An 18,107-nucleotide genomic window follows, 5' to 3' on the forward strand; every position below is an offset into this window, starting at 1 on the left:
GTCCTGGGGTGATGAAAGGAAGGGTGCTGGGGCTTGGCATAAGGATTTGATCTGGTCAGCATGACTTTTGAAGACTATTTGAAAGTGTTTTTTTATTTTTTTTTTCTCACTCTCACTCTTTGATTTCTCCACCTGGGATATCCTCTGAGGTTATGTTCATTTTATCTCATTCCTCTTCCAAATCAATTCATGACCCTGGTATATTTTAATGTTTCTTTAATACCTGGTTTAACTTGTACACTTAATATTGTCTAAAACCTGGAACCTGGCTTGGTGTTGGGCTAAAATAATCTAGTAAATTACGGACTCTTCAAAACATACATGTTAAAACAGACACCATGCAGAAACAGCAAATAAATACAAATAACATGTATTTCAGGGAATCGTTAGTTGACAATGGACTGTAACTGATCATAGATTTTTCTAAGTTACCTCTCCTGAAGTAGGTTAGCCATACTGGGGTCTGCCATTAGCTCTGCATTATAATTATAGGATACACTGAACTACAATGAATAAATGTGCTAGAAATCAAGCACATGATTCATGAGAAATTATTTCATCACCAGAATAAGACAACTGACAGAGTCAGGCTTCTATTGTCTTTGCTTCTTGAAACAGCACCTGGAGAAGTAGTGCAAAAGTGGATGTCTGAACCCCAGGCGTACGTCTTTCTGGAAAGATATGTGAGCATTCCTTCTGTGCCCTCCTCTGTTCAGTCCCAAACCCCTAATCTCTCAGGTTCTTGTCCATGATGAGAATGCTCAGGCCAAGATGCTCAACAAGATGAGACATGCCCAGTGGATTTATTTGGGTTGGTCGTTTTCCAGCATGCTATTTTGTGACCAGGAAGCTAAACCAACAATGCAAACTCACTCCTCCTGCATGGGAGAGCCACTTACGTTTGTCCTGCAAGGAATCGTGGGGCACTTCTCCCTGAGGACTTTCTTCCAAGTCTCCATAATGCAGGACCTTGTGGTTGGGTGAAAGTCGACAGTACCAAAACTTGTCTGAGGGAAAAATACAGACACAAACACACAAATTTATGAGACAGGTGATTCTGAATTCCAAAAATATCGACATCCTTATTTTCTAATAGTCTTGCCTGGAAGTGCAAGTAATGCATTTGATTTTAAGTCTTCGGGAAGGAATGAATTCTAGAGCCCTGGGCAATGAGTCCCCTTTGGATTTTGATATTTAGTTGGCGCTGTCCTGCTTAACCACTGGGGAGGTTGTGAAATCCTTCAGGAATACTGACACCAGGTTTTCTGAGGTGGTGGTTTCCAGAGCATCATTTCATTAATATCTATAATGACTATGGGGTTTACCACTTGTCCACTTAGGCCTGGCAGATGTGGGGAGGGAGATGTAGAAAAAACGGCTTTCTTGGAACTCTTCTCCTTCTACATACCTCTTTTAAGACTGTTGAGATAGCTGTGTGCCATATCTTAGTTGGTATACCAGACCCCCATCCCTGGGGCTACTACACACCAATTAATCAAAGAATGAATTGTCAGGATATTAGTGATACACATGGGGGTGGAATTCATGAGGAAATAATCTAAATAATTCAGGGATTTATCCAAAGCGCGAGGATATTCACAATCGTCTCCTCTCTAATTCCTAGAGTTTATTTCTCTAAATAGACATGACTAGAATTGGGCTAAAGGGTACAGTCTCCCAGTTATAAAATGAATAAGACATGGGATGTATTGTATAGCATAGAGAATGTAATTGGTAACACTGTAACAACTTTGTATGGTGACAGATGGTCACTACGCTTACTGTGGTGACCATTTTGTAACATATATAAGTATCAAATCACTATCTTGTACGCCTGAAACTAAAAACATATATAAAATATTAAGACAAAACCAAAGAAATAGGCATGACCAGGGCCTTAGGGCCATTCTTATAAGTAACTCCCTCACTTAACCTCCTCTGCATTCCCATGTATTAAAAATATTTGAATAAGCCTGTGAGGTAGGAAGGAGGAGGCAAAAAACACTTTTTATAGATAAGGAACTTAAATTGTGACAGCAATCTTTGTGACGCTCTCAAGCAAGGCTGTGCTTAGACGCCTCTTCCCCCAGGAAGCCCTCTCCGATTACTACTGCCGAAGGGACTCTCCCCATTCTCCTAGCTGCCCCAGCATATTTCTTGATTATTGGTATCCCCATGGTAAGCCTCTTGGTATTTCTCATCATTTGCCACAAGCCGCAGGTAAGCAACTTGCCCTAGCAGGTGTACTGTGAACAATTACTGATGCAAGAAGACTCAGGATACTCATGAGCTCGGACAGTGTGGGGAAGCCAGGGCTCTCTAATGACAGCCACTGTCTTCACAATTGCACGGTCCCAATCCCTTGGCACAGTGTCTGGGACATAGAAGTTGCACAGTTGGTGTTGGCTAAGTTGATAAATGAGGACCCAAGGAGACTTGGTCAAAACGCTTAAGGCACAAAGCATGCATGACCTTGAAAGCATCTGTACGCCCATCTGTGCAGTTATGTAGTTGGTGAATATGGTGGCCTTGGTCAAGTCACCTCATTATTGTGTCTGCAGATGTATTGTTTTGAACTATTCTAATTAGAAAGTGCTCTGTAACATTGTAAGGAAATGGTTTTCCTATCTAAAATTGCCTTCATGCAAAACTTGTGTTTTAACTAAGACTCTTGTAATAGAAAAGTAAGTTTTATTTATTATTTTTAAGATTTTATTTTTTTATTCATGAGGGATACACAGAGAGAGGCAGAGACATAGGCAGATCAAGAAGCAGGCTCCCCACGAGGAGCCCAGTGCAGGACCCGATCCTAGGACCTGGGATCACGACCGGAGCCGAAGGCAGATGCCCAACCACTGAACCGCCCAGGTGCCCGAAAAGAAAGTTTTAAAAATGGAAGGAAAACCACACAATGAACAAAGAAAACTCCCAAACTTGACCCACAAAAGTGAAATGCCTCTGTGATTCCTATCTTCCTCATCTATAAATAGGGTTTGAGAATTCTTGAGTGCAGTCCGAATATGGCAACCCATATATTTAAAAAGAATATGAATTCTGGTGGAAAAATGCGAGAGGAAAGGAAAAATTACTTGACGGCTAGGGCAGCAGCTGGTCTTGCTCAATTTTCAAAATTAAGTTCTATCTATACATACAACACAGGTCATTTTCCTGGGAGAGTATTTCAAAGGGAGAAAATAAAGTTACTCCCTGAATAATTTCCAGTCATTTCAATTAGGCAAACATATAATCATCAGTCCTCTACGAGGAGAATACATTTGGGAATTGGACTTGTGATTCACAACAGGAATTGTGAATTCCAAAGGAGCTGGCCGTGCTTTGGCCGTGAGCATCAACAGTGCTCTTGGGGGGCCTGCATGATGGGCTGCGTAGCTTCTTCCTCCCCAAAGGGAGCTTTCAGCTCGTCTAAGTGGCCTGCGGAGACTGTGCAAAGCCAGCTGGAGAGATTTACTATGATGCCTCCTTCCCGACACCTCGGCAGTGGGAGTTTTAGCTAGTGAGCAACTGAAGGGTGTCCAAAGCTGGCAAGGAAGTCAGTGAGCTGTGCCCTGGGACACGCTGGTCTTATTCTGAGTAAGGGCCCAACCTATTCTCTCCAGGGATCCCTCACTTCTTAAGCTGGGATAAGCTCTAGGGGTAACGGCAGCAACCCAAAGCCCAAGGGTCAATATGACGCAATTAAAGATCATTCATTCTCAGGATGCTGGGGGAGCATTACAAAATTTAAGTGGTACAAACAGATAGATTGTGAAGTAAAATGCACAACTTATATTCATTTGTAAGTCTTCCAAAATCTCTGCCGCGTATACTTTCAAGGGACGTTTATTTATCCAATGAATATTTGCAGAGTGCCTACGAGGCAGGCGCATGGCAGTCTACTGGGTACAGCAAAAAGTCATCAGTATGAAAGGCAGACAGATGTGAGAGACAAAAGCCAAGAAGTTGAAGGACAAAGAGTTCCCCAGGTTCTTGGTGGCAACTGAGAGAAACATGGTGGAAACACCCGTTTCCTAGGTTTGGGAAGTAGGCTTAGGGACTCAGCAACTCTGACTGTACCACAGGGAAAAATGGGAATAGGGAAGGTCTCTTGTGCAACATATTCTCCAACTCAGAAGCTAACAGAGAACAGTGGCCAGTTATCAGGGTTCCTGGAGGCAAAGCAAGCATCGTCTTTGCAAAGTTGCGATGGCCATTAGCTGAAAGGGAACACAAAAGGCTCCCCAGAACCCTGCCATGACAATATCAGGTGCACAGCTGATGGAATTTCCTCCTTCCAGAGGCTTAGGTTCTCTTGACTTTTATGACACCACACTCCTCTGGTTTTCCTCCTGCCTCTGGCTGACTCCTCTCCTTCCTAAGGAGTTCCTTTTTCTCAGTCTACTACTAAAATGGGAGAGAGCAAAAAAGATCTGCACGTCATTGGTGTAAGTGATTACTTTGTTCCTCCCCATCAAACAGGAATCTTGGATGGATGGCAAAATATTAGAGACGGGGCTGAAAAGTCTTGGGGAGGCTGTTTTGCTCATAAGCCAATGGGTAGATATCATGCCAGTGCCTTCCTCAGGATAAAGGCTGGAGTCATTAGCTCTGGGGAGGTTTAGAGGCATCATAACTGGTGTATGTCTGTCTCCAAGGTGGAGCTGCTGTAAAGGACAGCAGAACTGCCAGCCCTGAGCAGCACAACACGCCGGCTCATCGCAGGAGACAATTTTAGTGTCAGCCAGCAGCAGCAGCTTGATTTGCAGTTTCTTTTATGGTAAGAAAAATGTGTATTTCTTTTCAAAACCCAGCGTGATGTTACTAGTTCCTCAATCCCTCTGGGCAATGAATGAGTGGATCGTGTCACTAAAAGCAATTAGTAGGAAGCAGTGAGAACATTATCAAAGATTGTTTACTAGCATTTAAAGAATAAACAGGAGTTAATAGAGAGGTCTTCCAGCCAATTATGAGTGTTAGCATGCTAATAGCCATTTCTTCATTCTCCAAATTCAAAAACTGACAATGGAGACAATTTTGTGCTTCATTTTCTCGTTCTATCTCTGTACGCGTGCATTTGTGTGGGTGTGCGTGTGTGTGTGTGTGTGTGTGTGTGTGTGTGTGAAGAATCAGAAAAGAAAGCCGGTTTTAGAGCTCACAAGCCTGGTGAGAAGGTCTCCAGGGCTGATTAAAGCTATTCCCAATGTCGCATAGATCATTATGGAGCTAATAACCACTGACAACTGTAATTCTTGCAGCTTTGTGTGATAGAGAACTTTCTGAAATGACAGAAATACTCTGTGGATACTTATCCAATAAGTAGGAAAAGAAGTTTCAAGTTTTATTTAATTCCAATTAAATGAGCCATAGGTAACTATATCCAACAGTACAACTAATGGTTAGTCTCCATCATCAAGGCTAGAGACATATTTAGGGCTGGCCAGCAGGACTGCAGGGGAGCTGGGCAAGTGGAATACCAGCTACTGTTGTTGAGTGGGAAATGCTGGGCGGGTCAGTGGGGCACAGGGCACAGCAGGAATGGAGTCTTGATCAGCTCTGCTGTGGACTCAGGGGCACATCTTTGTCTTGGGTACAAAGCCCCTGGTTGGCAGATACGTGCTGCCCAGGGGGCCCTGAGAGTCCTGTTTGGGAAGCAGGTGACTTTCACTAAAGTGAGATCTTAGGGCACTTCCATCAGGATTTTAGAGCTTTCCTAGGTTAACCTAAAATGTGCAACATCTTTAGAGTGTGCAGGTCTTTTTCCTGCTCAGGCTTGAAGCTTTTCAAGTCATAAAACACAAAAGGGACCCCAGCAATGGTTTTAAAGGGAAATGTCTTCTTTGAGGGGTTATGAGATACCAGATTCCTCTGCTGGTCCAGTAAAGGAAGACAATGAATATAGGTAGAGACAGAGGCCCATCCTGCCTTCCAAATCTTCCTCATTTCACTGGACAGTCTTCAGAATGAGAGATGGCTCCCTGCAGACTGCTACTTTCTTTCACAACAGAAGAGGACTCCAGAGCCCCAAATCCTATTAAAGATGGTTTGGCCTAAGTGCTACTTCGGAGTCATACGCACCTGGCCCTCACACATCAGTTAAGTGGCCGTGGCCAAGTTACAAGAACCTTAGGGATTCTGTTCTTTTGTTAAGTAATGTTAATTATCATATTAGTAAAACATATATAAAATCTCCATTTCTGCACCCTGCACAGAGGTGGCTCACAACTTCCTGTTCTTCCAATGAATGGCAACCCCTCTTGTCCACTCCTGCTCCCTCCACCTTCCAAGAACAAGGATTATCTCTTATTTCGATCTACTGGAAAGTGCTCTGTCCCTGAAAATCAACTGGATTTTCTTCCTTTGAAAATCCACTTTTATTTATCCTTGCTTTTTAAAAAATTTTTTATAAAAAAGGGGTTATGATAAGGTTTAATTATTGAGTGAAAAACTTCAATCAAGGATAGAGGAAGAAATAGCCTGCTCCTAACAAGAGTTCATTTGGTTACCATGCCTGAATATACCACTTGGCTCCAGGTTTTCTTAGTGAGCTGAAAGACCAAAGTAAGGTATATCCCTCCTGGAAGCAGCATGGAAACATGCCAGTTCCTCAGGGGCATATGTTTTGCTCACTTCCGAGTCCCTAATTAAAAGTTTATCGAGTTCATGCTTAGAGAAGGGATGTTGGCCAACAAAATGGACAGTGTTTTCAACGAGAAGCAAAAGTTTCATATTATCATTTCTTGTAATGACATTCCACTGTGTAGCCCTGTGCTTTTATCAAGGCTATTCAACACAAAGGATTCTGAAAGACCCTAATCTCTGAAATGTAAGGAAAATAGCAATTCCTGGTCCTGCAGATTCTCATGATGCAAATAATGGCTAACATACACAACTTCTGGAATTTTACCTGAATGCTGTCCTGCAGAAGCCCAGGAGACACAGAAGCAGGGCAAACTATCTAACTATCTTACTCTGGGGTAAGAACAGAATGGAGTGAGGTTTAGTTTGTGAAATCCTTTGTCACTCTCTTGCCTGTGTTTAAAAACCTATATTCTGAGGATCTATAAGCTAAAATTAATGCTAGATATCACTAAAGCATGTTAGACAACGTGCAAAGCACTCTACTGAGTGCTATCAATGCAGGGTATTATCTAACCCTTACTTACAACTGTTTGTAACTGCAGGAACTGACGTCATTTGACAAATGAGGAAATAGGACCATGGACAGCGGTCTAAAACATTACCCAAGGCTACCCAGCTAGTGAGCGGGGAAAGCAAGGCCTTGAAAGCTGCTTGATGGGTCTCTCATGACTTACTGCCTCCAAGTTCTAATGTGGTCAGAATTCCTAGAAACCCAGATTTGTGAATCTCTACATCAGTCTAACCAAGCAGCAGAGCTGTGGATGAGGCAGTCCGGATGATGGGCAGGTATTAACTCGGGTCTTCTAGCCAAAGGCGGTGTTGTAAAGGACTCTATCTGTTCCTCTGCTTTCCAGTGCTCTGGGACAGAAAGCTCTTTCATATTATCCCCTGTAAAGCTGATACCTAAATTGACTCATCACTATTTGACTCACTGTCGAATAAGTTTAAATGGAGCGTGGCCACCATTCCTTCCCAGTGTGCTTGCTCTTTGACCTGCGATGGCACATGGCTGTTCCCTTCTGGGAGCGCCTGTGGGAGCACACCTCTTCCGAAGGGATTAAAATGAGTTTACATCGTGTCCTCATGAATCTGTGTGAATCTAAGTGGAATGTTTCGATGGGGTGATAGGAAACCAATTTCAGCACTGTCTGCTTTGAATCCCTAGTTTTAAGCACATAGACCTGGTCACCAGCTCTTAAATCCATTCACCAAACACCAAAAGGCCTTCCTTTCTGCACCCAAAAGGATGATTTTATATTAAATACGGATGGCCGGGCTCTCTAAGGAGCTTGACTGATAAATGTATAATCCAGGTGCTAATAATTTTTTGTTCATTAGGTAATTTGTTTTTAGAAAACCGGAAAAATTTGCAGATAATTGGCTGACACTTCTTTAGCCAAAAAAAAAACCTCTGTCATAATTACACCTAGGAACAGGATTATTCTAGTAGAATCTATCCCTTTCAGCCTAGAAAGGGAAGACTCATGACAAAGTAGACTGGAAGGTGAAGTTGAGCTCTCTGAATTAGGTTCCGGAGGATTCTAACTGGACGTCAGTGGAGTAACTGGATGAAATGTATCTCCGTGCCATCTCCTCCCTCCTTCTCCTACTTCTATGTCCTTTGGCCAAGTGAATAAAAACTTTATAAATCATCTTATGGGAGCAATATGTCCCGACTATTGATTTTTCCAAAGGTGATGAAGAGATCAGGGATAAAATTGACTATCTGCCCACCTGAGCAAAGAGATAGATCATCTAGTCCTATTCTCCCACTATAGTAGGTGGGAAATTGTAGCCCTGAGAGGTCACGTGTCTGCCTACAGGCAAGGCACTCAGCTGGCTACTTAGGGTTGGGAAGCCTAGAACCCAGTCTACTCACTCCCAGCACGTTGCTCTTTTCCTACACAATCTCCCAGAAGAGTAGTAGCTTCCCTCCGTTGTTGCTTTCCAAGAGCTACAGTCGTGATCACCTTCCCTCCCCACGCTAACTTTAGGACACAGGCATTTTGTCCTCATTTCAGATAGGGGAACTACCCGTGGTCACACAGCTGGTCAGGCACAGAGGCAGGACTGCACCCATTTCATCGGGCTCCGGGGCTCTTGTCCTCACCACCATGCCCCAATACCTTCCTGGAGCAGCATCTGCCCTGATGACAACATCCGATGCAAGGATGCGGGGAGAAAGGACGGGAGCTCTCTCTTCTGCTGTTCTCCCAACCAGAGCCTTTCTCGGCCCCAGCTGTAACTCAGCTCTGATTATTATTCTGCCCATTGTCTGCTCCCCTGAGGCCCCTTCTGAAGCTCACTGCTATAGCTTTCCATCCTCTGGGAACAACCTACATTTTCATTTCTCAAGGAAGCCCTGCCTTCGGAAGTTCCTTAATATGATTTTTAACCATCATATTTGAAATAGTTTTGATTTTACTCAATATCCAGCACAAAGCCATTAAGGCAAATGGCCAGGGGGATGGGCCCAGCATAAAGAACACGAAGGATGTTTGTCATTAGTGGGTGAGCTCTGTGTCTGAGCAGAGCATCTGCTCGCTGGCTTTCAAAAATATCTACCCGAGTTTCTCCTGGGCCGTAACTGGTGTTTGTTCTTGGTATAGTTGCTACTGCTAATGTGTGTTCTTCACCTCTCCCCAGATCTTCTTTTTCAGTTTTATTTTTCTGACTGTGTGTTTAGAGGACAGTACGATGTGAATACTGTGACTTTGTAATCAGCAGCCTGTCAAGAGAAGAAGAAAGCCATCCAAGGGCTTCACTTCCCTGACTCAGAAACACCTGGAAGTGCTCCCTACCTATTGGAACTAGTCTAATGGCACCCATTTTGGCATGATATTTTGGGATTAAAATTCACTTGAGACAATTCAGAACTTCTTTTTGCAAGACTATGAACACTGATTGATCCTATCCTGTCTTGGTTCACTGTTACTTATGTCTCCAAATAAAGTAATTTCACCTAGAAGGGAATCAGTATGGGGGTTTGAGAATCAGGGCCATTCATGATGGAAGTTCAAACCCAACAGTGGGTGCCAGCTTTCCTGTGTGTGCAAGCTGCATCTGTCCACGACCATCCCGATACCTTCCAAGTTGGTGCTTTAGAGAATTATTTATTAAGAGTTAGTGGACAGGGTTATCTGTCAAAACAACAGCAGAGTGAGTCATTAAAAGTAAGGCCATAAAAAAATAAAAAGAAGGGCTATAGGGTGGCAGGAGTATGAATCCTTGCTCTTCCACAACTTTGGGCAAGTTGCTTAACTCCTCAGTCTTGGTTTCCTTATCTGTGAAGTGGTGTAATCACAGGGTTACCCAGGGTTACCAGGAGGATGAAATGCGTTAAAATAAGTAAAATGAGAGCTAGTATGTGGTAAGCTCTCAATACATGTTAGCTGTTCTTGAACAACTACTAGGAGGCTCAAGGCACTAAATAGCTCAGCATGGCTCTTCAGTTCCATGGGTCTTCTGGTAATTCTCTGATTCTCCCTAGGAATGCATGGGGAGTCAGAATTTACCTGGGCTGCTATTCTCATGCTAAGTCCCATGCTGCATGGCCAGCCCTTAAAGCAGCACCCATGCCCCATGATTCCCCGTGGAGCGGGCCGCTGCTCACCCTAGCCGAGGGCAGGGATGGCCCCAAGCACAATACCTTGCCTCCGCCGGCTGTTGAGTTTCCTAAAGCAGGTCCCCTCCACGAGGCGGTTCAGGCGTTGCTGTTTGATCAACTCCAGGATTTCTGGTTGAATCTTCTCCTTTAGTTCCCTGTGAAGGACAAACACACATTGCACAGCATGCCCTGAGAACAGTGCGTGGTTGAAAGGGCATCATGGGCAGATGGGGCAGGAAGTGCAAGCTGCATCTGTCCACGACCATCCCAAAACCTTCCAACTTGGTGCTTTAGAGAATTATTTATTAAGAGTTAGTGGACAGGGTTATCTGTTAAAACAACACTATAGATTCTCTGACATTTACAGAATATTCACAAAAGCACCAGCCGGTTCAGTGACGTTTTGCTAGACCAGTCTCCTGAGAAATGTCTTTCCTTGTTTCACAAAGCCACAGATAAAAACTCACGCAGAAACACACTTGGCTTTGCCAAGGCAGTAAACCTTTGGTCACATGTCCTCCCTACAGCAGGTAAGCTCCCGACTACATTTGTGATCTGCCCGAACAGCAATATTGGGCAGGCATGTAATCATTAATTCCACAGCAAACACTGTCCTGGGCAAACCACAGGACCACAGTTTGCTTTCCATTCTATCACTCACAGATGGGAACAACACATCACCCCAGATCCCAGCCCATAGAGATTGGCATCATGATGGGACAAATTAGGGATTATTTGCATCTTGAGTCAGGCTAATACAGAGTAACTTAGTTTTAGATGCACTATGCTGTTAAGATATCAGGATAGAGTACAGTGTTTTCTAAATCTCTCTCTTTTTTTTTTTTTTAAGAGCAGAGATTTAAAAAATTTTTTTAAAGATTTTATTTGTTTATTCATGAGACACACTCTTTCTCATGAGAGAAAGAGGCAGAGACACAGGCAGAGGAAGAAGCAGGCTCCTTGCAGGAAGCCCGATGTGGGACTAGATCCCAGGACCCCAGGATCATGCCCTGGGCCAAAGGCAGGTGCTCAACCACTGAGCGCCTGCCTAAAAAAAAATTCTTAAAAATATTTTATTTATTTATTTGAGAGAGAGCAAGAGGAGAGAGAGGTAGGGAGCAGAGGGAGAGGGACAAGTAGACTCCACAAGGAGCCCGATGCTGGGCTTCATCACAGGACTTGAGATCACAACCTGAGCTGTAATCAAGAGTTGGATGCTTAAACGACTGTGCCATCCAGGCACCCAGGAGCATAGTTTTTTTTTTTTTTTTAATCATCATCAAATAAAGCTAGAGTTGTTCTATTTGAGCTGGACAGGGAGAGCCGTCAGCAGTGTTAAAGTAGTGATTAGGATATAGAACTTGAAAGACTTGGGTTTCAATCTAGACTCTGCCCATGACTTGCATTTCATGTAGCTCATCTAAGTGTCAGTTTCCCCATCTGTAAAATCAGGATAAGAATCTTTTTATGAAACTGCTGTGACTCCCAAAGGAGACAGTGTGAGTGCAAGTGATTTATAAGCACTGGGCAGGGACAGGAGGTATCACTGAATTTGCCTTGACAATATTCTCTCCTTTCCTCAGGCCAACTCTCCATTTGCCCCTATTTTACTGTAGTCAAGGCTACCTATCTGTCAGCTTCAGCTTTAACTCTGGACCTGCTCTGGAGTGCAGGCAAACTGTCTACACAGGGTGTTCAGCTCACGGAGAAGGTGGGGGGGAAGGTACTCATGCTTTTAAGTGTCTGCTCTGAGAGCCAGGTAGTAGTACTATCTGATTTTAGCTCAGTGAACATCCCCTTCTCACTTTCTTTCAACCCCCCCCAAGTTCTGGGAATAGGTATTAGTGTCATTAATAAGTGGGTATTATTATTTCTATCTTACAGATGGGGAGACAGCTCACAGAGGTTAGGAGTGGAACTCAGTCATCTGCCTACGACCTGCTTCTATTTACACGTGAGATAAAGAGAATTAAAAAGTCACATCAAAGGACCTGGCCATCGAACAGGGTGTGGTAATACTCTGCTAATACATATTTTAAACTCAAGTGGCTTCAAACCTCCTGTCATTTGATACTGTTCCAACTGAACATCTATAAACCATAATATGGAGATTGAGCCCTAATAACACAGCTTGGTACATTTGTAGAGCTTTCCTGTGCAGATCTCCAGGGTCTCGTCTCAGGCTTTCAAATATGAAAACTATTTATTATCAGTGTTCGGCTTTTCTAAAATGGACTTAGTAGACTGCAGCTTTGATGAGCCCTGCTCTGGATGGGAGAAGCGGGGGGCGGCGGGGGGAATGCTGGGGCAGACACACGCCATATGGAATCACTGCTCCTGACTTCCAAGACGAGGCGATGGGGCAGAGAGGACGACACTGCACCAAGGGATGGAGAAACTGGAGAAGGGGCTTGGGAATTTCACTGACTCTCAGGTTCAGATGTACCTTTAAATAATAGTGTTAGTAGGCCGGAGTTGAATTATTAAAATGGAGATAAAGATGCAGGGAAGAGGACCAAAGGAGGAGATAATTGAAAGTGCTTCCGAGTCATTTTAGTTGATGATTTATGACATTTTAGTGTGAGACCCAGATGTGCGCATCATAACACCCTCCATTATTAGGGAAACATCTCCCGGGGATACACTACCAGAGTGAGTGAATCTGCTGCTGCAGGAGTTAGGCGTTCCTTGTTGTGAACCCCCAAAGGCCTCCAAAACATGACTGGGCAATGAGAAAAAGAGGACAACTTTTCTTTTTGTTTCTAAGTGATTTCCTCTTCTTTCCATGCAAATGGACCCACTTGCTATAAAATTCACTCATCTTAGGAAAACATATATATCACACCTACACGGTGTGTCTGTGGATGAGATTTGACCTCAGGGTAATCCAGCCAATAACACCATGGGCAGCAGTTGGGAATAGAAATTCTCAGCTTGGGGTCAATGAGGCCAAGGTTATGGGTTTACCGCCTTTGTTTTCATAGATATTCTTCTAATTCTGTCTAAAGGCAGTGTAAGTAAATAAAAGAAGGAAGATTAAAGGGGGTAGGGTAAATGAGTATGTGAAGAGCAACTCCAGGTCCAGCATGGTTTCTGGGAGACAACCCCAGGTCCAGGCCCAGTGAGGCCAGCACCATACACAGAACACAGACGGCACCACTGGATCAGTGAGATGTCTCTCTGGACCTGTGGTCTGCCCTACTGAGCTGCTACTTGGGTGTTCGCCTAGAACAGAGGTTGGCACACATTTTCTGTAAAGGCCAGACAGTAAATATTTCAGGCTCTGGGGCCCATATGCTGTCTGTTGCAACTACTCAGCTTTGCCACAGTAGAGTGAAAGCAGTCGACAGTATGCAAACACATGAGTGTGACTGTGTTCCAATAAAACTTCATTTACAGAAACAGGTAGTGAGCTGGATTTAACCCAAGAGCTATCTATACTTTGCCGACCCCTGATATCTAAAAGGGTTCTCTGATGACTTTGGGTGGGCTGAGTGACAGTGTCTGTTTCATGGAAACTGATCTCTGTCTTGACACCGAGGGTCTCCAAATTCAGTCCTGGTACTTCTTCTGTTCTTTATATTGTAGATTCATGACTTTAAATATCAACTTTATGCTGACAACTTCCTAAATTTATATTTCCAACCTGGACCTTTCAGCTGAACTCCAAATTCATCAATCCAACTGCCTGTTTGGATGTCTCACAGCCATCTCAAACTTGACATGTCCAAAGCTGAACTCCTGACCCCCTGTCTCCACCTGCTCCACTCTTTCTCTCCTTTGGTTGTTTAGCTCGAAAGAAACCGTGAGCTCCTCCTTGACTCCTCTCTCTGTCATATCCAATCAATCATGAAATACCATTGCTTCTTATCTTCAAAATCTGTCTAAATCTATTGTAGAGACTTTAATCACTTCGAATCATCTCTTGCTTGGATTATTGAAATAACTTTACTGATCTCCCTGCTTTCAAACTCGTCTCCCTAGAGTCTATTCCCAATATAGTGGCAAGAGGGATCATTTAGAAGCCCAAGTCAGAGCACATTAATCCTCTGCTCAAAACCCTCTAGTGGCTCCCCAACAAGGCCCTCATAATCAACTCCCAGCCACTTTTTGGGACTCACCTCCTATCATTCTCCTCCTTGCCTATTTCTCTAGCCACAGTGGCCCTTCTTATTGAGCATCCAGACCTACTCCTATCTCAGGGCCTTTGCACTGGTGACTCTCTCTGCTGGAATATCCTTCTCCTAAATATACACATAGCCTGCTCCCTTAGTCCCTTCAACATCACTCAAATGTTACCATCTCAACTAGAGGGATTTGCTCTGACCCCATTAAGACTGCAAGCTCTCTGTTTCCATTACCCTGCTTTATATTTCCATTGTCCTTATGCTTTTTAACAAGCTCTAATCTTGTTTACTATGCTTATTATCTGTTTCTCCCCACTAAAATACAATCAATGCAGGGCGAGAATTGCGTGTTCCTCTTCACTGCTGAATCATCAACACACAGAACAGTACCTGGTACGTGGCAAGCATTTGATAAGCATTTGTCAAGTACGCTGAACACTGAAAATTACGTGACTGATCAGACTATCCTAGTAGCACTGGCTAAGTGAAATCCCTGACCAAAGCTTGTGCCCAATCTTTAGATTGAAGCCAGATATGCAAGGTAGGCGGTTAGCCTTATTTCTGGCTCTGTTTTTACTTTTTCTTTCTCACCTATACTCCCACTGTACCTTCTGAGATAAGGTGAGACATATACAAATACGTTCATAGTGTGAGTTTTACCATTTATATACCGACAGTGAAACAACATGTGCCGTTCTGGTTATCAGCTAATGATAAGAGTGACCATTTCTCTGAGTGGATATTATGTGCCAGAATATATGCTAGGTGCTTTTCAGGCTCTGCATCTTGAATCTTCATAACAGCACAACCATGTGGATAGTTTAATCATCTTCTTCTTTAGACATCAGAAAAACAGGCTTGGAATGGGTTAGATAAGTTGTCTAAACAGCCACATTTCTAAATAGTGCCCTTGGAGTCTGATACCAGATCTGTTAGCTCCCTGGGTGTGGATTTCCTACCTTTTGCTACTATGCTTCATTGGTATTTATACTTGCATCTCTGCTTCCCCCCAATGTAGTGTTAAATGACCTGTTTTTGGACTATTCAAGCTTTAATAGCCATTAACTTGGATTAATTGTGTGGAGGGAATTATCTTCCCTGTAAAGTCATGCTAAGTGGAAAATAACAAATACGTCCTCACCAAAATAATCAGTCAAGAGCTAAGAAATACAATGGAGCTTCTTCAACCCACTGGATAGTCCCCCTAAATATTTGCTCACGCAGAGTGTGCATTTTTCTTCTCTGGAAACATAATGTTTTATAATAATGGGACATGCACCTCAAAAGATCTCTGCGGCACTTAGGTTTGCCATTGTGCTGTGTGCGGCAGGCACAGAGGGAGCCAGGCAACAGGGAGAGCGCTACGGGGCTCTAGAGGCTCGTAAGGGCACGGCCAGCAGGCTTCTGTGCTAGCAGGCAAGCCCCAGCCAAGTCATTGACCCAGTGTGCAGAATGAAAAGCTTGAACTAGATGACCTTAAAGGTGCTTTTCAGCTCTACATTTCTAACATCCTAACCCCTGAGCTTGGTGAGATGAGTCTCCCGTGTGCTCTCATGACAGCCCCTCACCCAAGCACAGTCCGTGCTCATCCTACACTCCTAGTTTTACAACCTGGGACAGTGTGGGGCGGGTGGTGGTGGTGGTGTGGGGGGAGTCAAGTGTCTCTGCTTGTCCACAGCACTCGATACATATTTGTTAAATGAACGAATGAGCAAATGTAAACCATCATACATAGCCTGTCCCTTTCTTTCTGTTGACACAGGTTTGTCCCATGAGCCATTTAGGCTTCATCCAACCCCACAATGAGTTCCTGTCCGGTAGGTCATTCTAATAGACAAAATATCACTGCACAAGAAGCTGGTGCTTGGCTCCCACCTACCCATTTCAAAGGCTAAGATAATGATCAGGCTGGTCCATGGCCTCCCCCTTAAATGCAATAGTTTCTGACAAGTCTTTATGACTTTATCTCAACGATGGCAAGAACTCCAGTGAGCTGTAGTGCCGTTTAGTCCCATGGCCGAATGATGATGCCAAAGTGACATACACACAGAAGATTTCCTTTATATTTACATTGTTTCTCCTTACATAATAAACGTAAAGATAAGAGCTTCTTATAATTAAGAGAAAACTTCAGAATGTCCTGGGCAGAGTCTCAGGAAGTAAAGAAATGAAGCCCCAACAGGAGCAAAGGGTTTACATTTCACATGTAGTTAACATTCTTACTTAGAACAAAGTCATGGTCAAATGTTAATTTGGGATCCCTTGGCCTTCACTGCAGTGGTTCCTTGAGTCTCCCTTTAGGTTTTATGAACTGTTGTCAAAAGCATAATAAAGCCTCCCTGTGTTTACACATCTGCTGAAACAAACCTTATGAAATCCAACATTTCGGTACTGTATGCCCTGTGATGGGACGAGGTGCCACTCACTGTCTCTCTCTGCAAGTGAGAAACCACATCTATGAGGAGTCAAGCATTTATTGGAGGGCTTTCTGTTTGGTATTTTAAGCTGTATCTTCTGGTTGAGGACCAATACAAAGTCCCAGCAGCACCTGCCGCAGAGCTGGCTGGCGCTCAATGCAAGTACGATTCAGGTGTCACCTGATGCAAGCTGAAGACCCCGGGAAGCATTTCTGTCCCTTGCTGCCCAGCTCCACTCCCACTAAACACTACAGTTTTGCTCCACAGAGTCTACCAGTGTTTCTTAGGACCTGAAAGCAAACACAGTAGGTAGCTGCAGACCTGTGAACTTCTATAAACCTCATCTTAGTCTTACACTTTGCAAAGGAGCTCTGCTGAGGTGGAGAAAGCATGAGCTTAGGGATCAGTGGGCTGGAGTTCAAGTCCTGGCTTCTCACCTCTCCAGACTATTCCCGCTCCTTGAACGGAAATAAGATCTACCTAATTCACACAGATGTGAAGAAATGAAACAGCGGGGGGTGGGGGTGGGAGGGTTCCTTTGCAAACTGCCAAGCATTAAAAATCTCAAATATATAAGAGTAAAAAACAGAAGGAGGGGCAGAAAGAAAAACGAATCAGAAACAGAGAGGGGGTTGATGTCATAATGACACCTGTGTGGTAAGTTGGCTTCGTACGAAAGTTCGGAGGAAGCTGTGTCCACTCTTCTGAGGGAAAAATGAGAACAAATATCACACACTTCCTTACCCCCACCTTTTCTCCTGTTTCTTTCTCTACAAATTATAAGCGTAACAGAACTGACTTAGCTCTTAGAAAACGACAAGGGAAGATAAATAGGCCAGTTCTAAGAAAAGATGAAGCAAACCAAGCAGTCTTCGTGTCGGAGGCTCAGAACACCCTAAAGATGGAGATGACAACTGTTGCAAGTGGCATCTGCTACAAAGTCCTATAAACAGGGGGCTCTGCTGCTCTCTACCTGGGCCTGAGGGCTGATAGTCACAGGGGCTGATGCAAGATGCTCTGGGGTGAGGCAAAGCCAATGGATGAGGCAGTGAGGAGTGAATGTCTCTCTTCTTCTTCTTCTTCTTCCCACTCACTATTTCAATGTTCACACTGCCTGAGCTAAGTGGGCCTTGCTCTGGCTGGGCAGGGCATCTTGCTACTCAGAGGCACCTGCCAAGAAATAGCTTCATGGGCAAAAAAAAAAAAAAAAAGAAAAAAAAAGAAAAAAATTATCCCAAGATAAGAAAAGGTGCTCTCACTTTTCAGCTACAAATTCTCAGAGGACTCATCAGTAAGCAGGCCGCTTCCTGGTTTAAGTCC

General features: G+C 43.8%; 1 protein-coding gene and 1 long non-coding RNA gene across 6 annotated transcripts in view; one reads left to right on the plus strand and one right to left on the minus strand.

The window, feature by feature from the left end:
- ELMO1 (engulfment and cell motility 1) overlaps positions 1 to 18,107 on the minus strand; it is a 525,693-nt gene that overhangs the window by 23,121 nt on the left and 484,465 nt on the right. For all 4 annotated transcript variants that reach the window (XM_038557346.1, XM_038557348.1, XM_038557347.1 and 1 more), the window contains 2 exons: positions 10,286 to 10,398; positions 900 to 1,007 (listed from right to left, as the gene is read on the minus strand). In XM_038557346.1, coding sequence (XP_038413274.1) covers positions 900 to 1,007; positions 10,286 to 10,398 — 221 coding nt within the window. The remainder of the gene's footprint in view (positions 1 to 899; positions 1,008 to 10,285; positions 10,399 to 18,107) is intronic.
- On the plus strand, positions 4,315 to 12,365 carry LOC111098824. Of its 2 annotated transcripts, XR_005369701.1 has the most exons (4): positions 4,315 to 4,442; positions 4,653 to 4,774; positions 7,179 to 7,422; positions 12,128 to 12,365. It is a non-coding gene; the product is annotated as an uncharacterized LOC111098824 (long non-coding RNA). The 2 variants fall into 2 exon arrangements; XR_005369700.1 differs by lacking the exon at positions 7,179 to 7,422.

The sequence above is a fragment of the Canis lupus genome, chromosome 14, assembly GCF_011100685.1.
Source record: "Canis lupus familiaris isolate Mischka breed German Shepherd chromosome 14, alternate assembly UU_Cfam_GSD_1.0, whole genome shotgun sequence".
NCBI classification, from domain to species: Eukaryota; Metazoa; Chordata; class Mammalia; order Carnivora; family Canidae; genus Canis; species Canis lupus.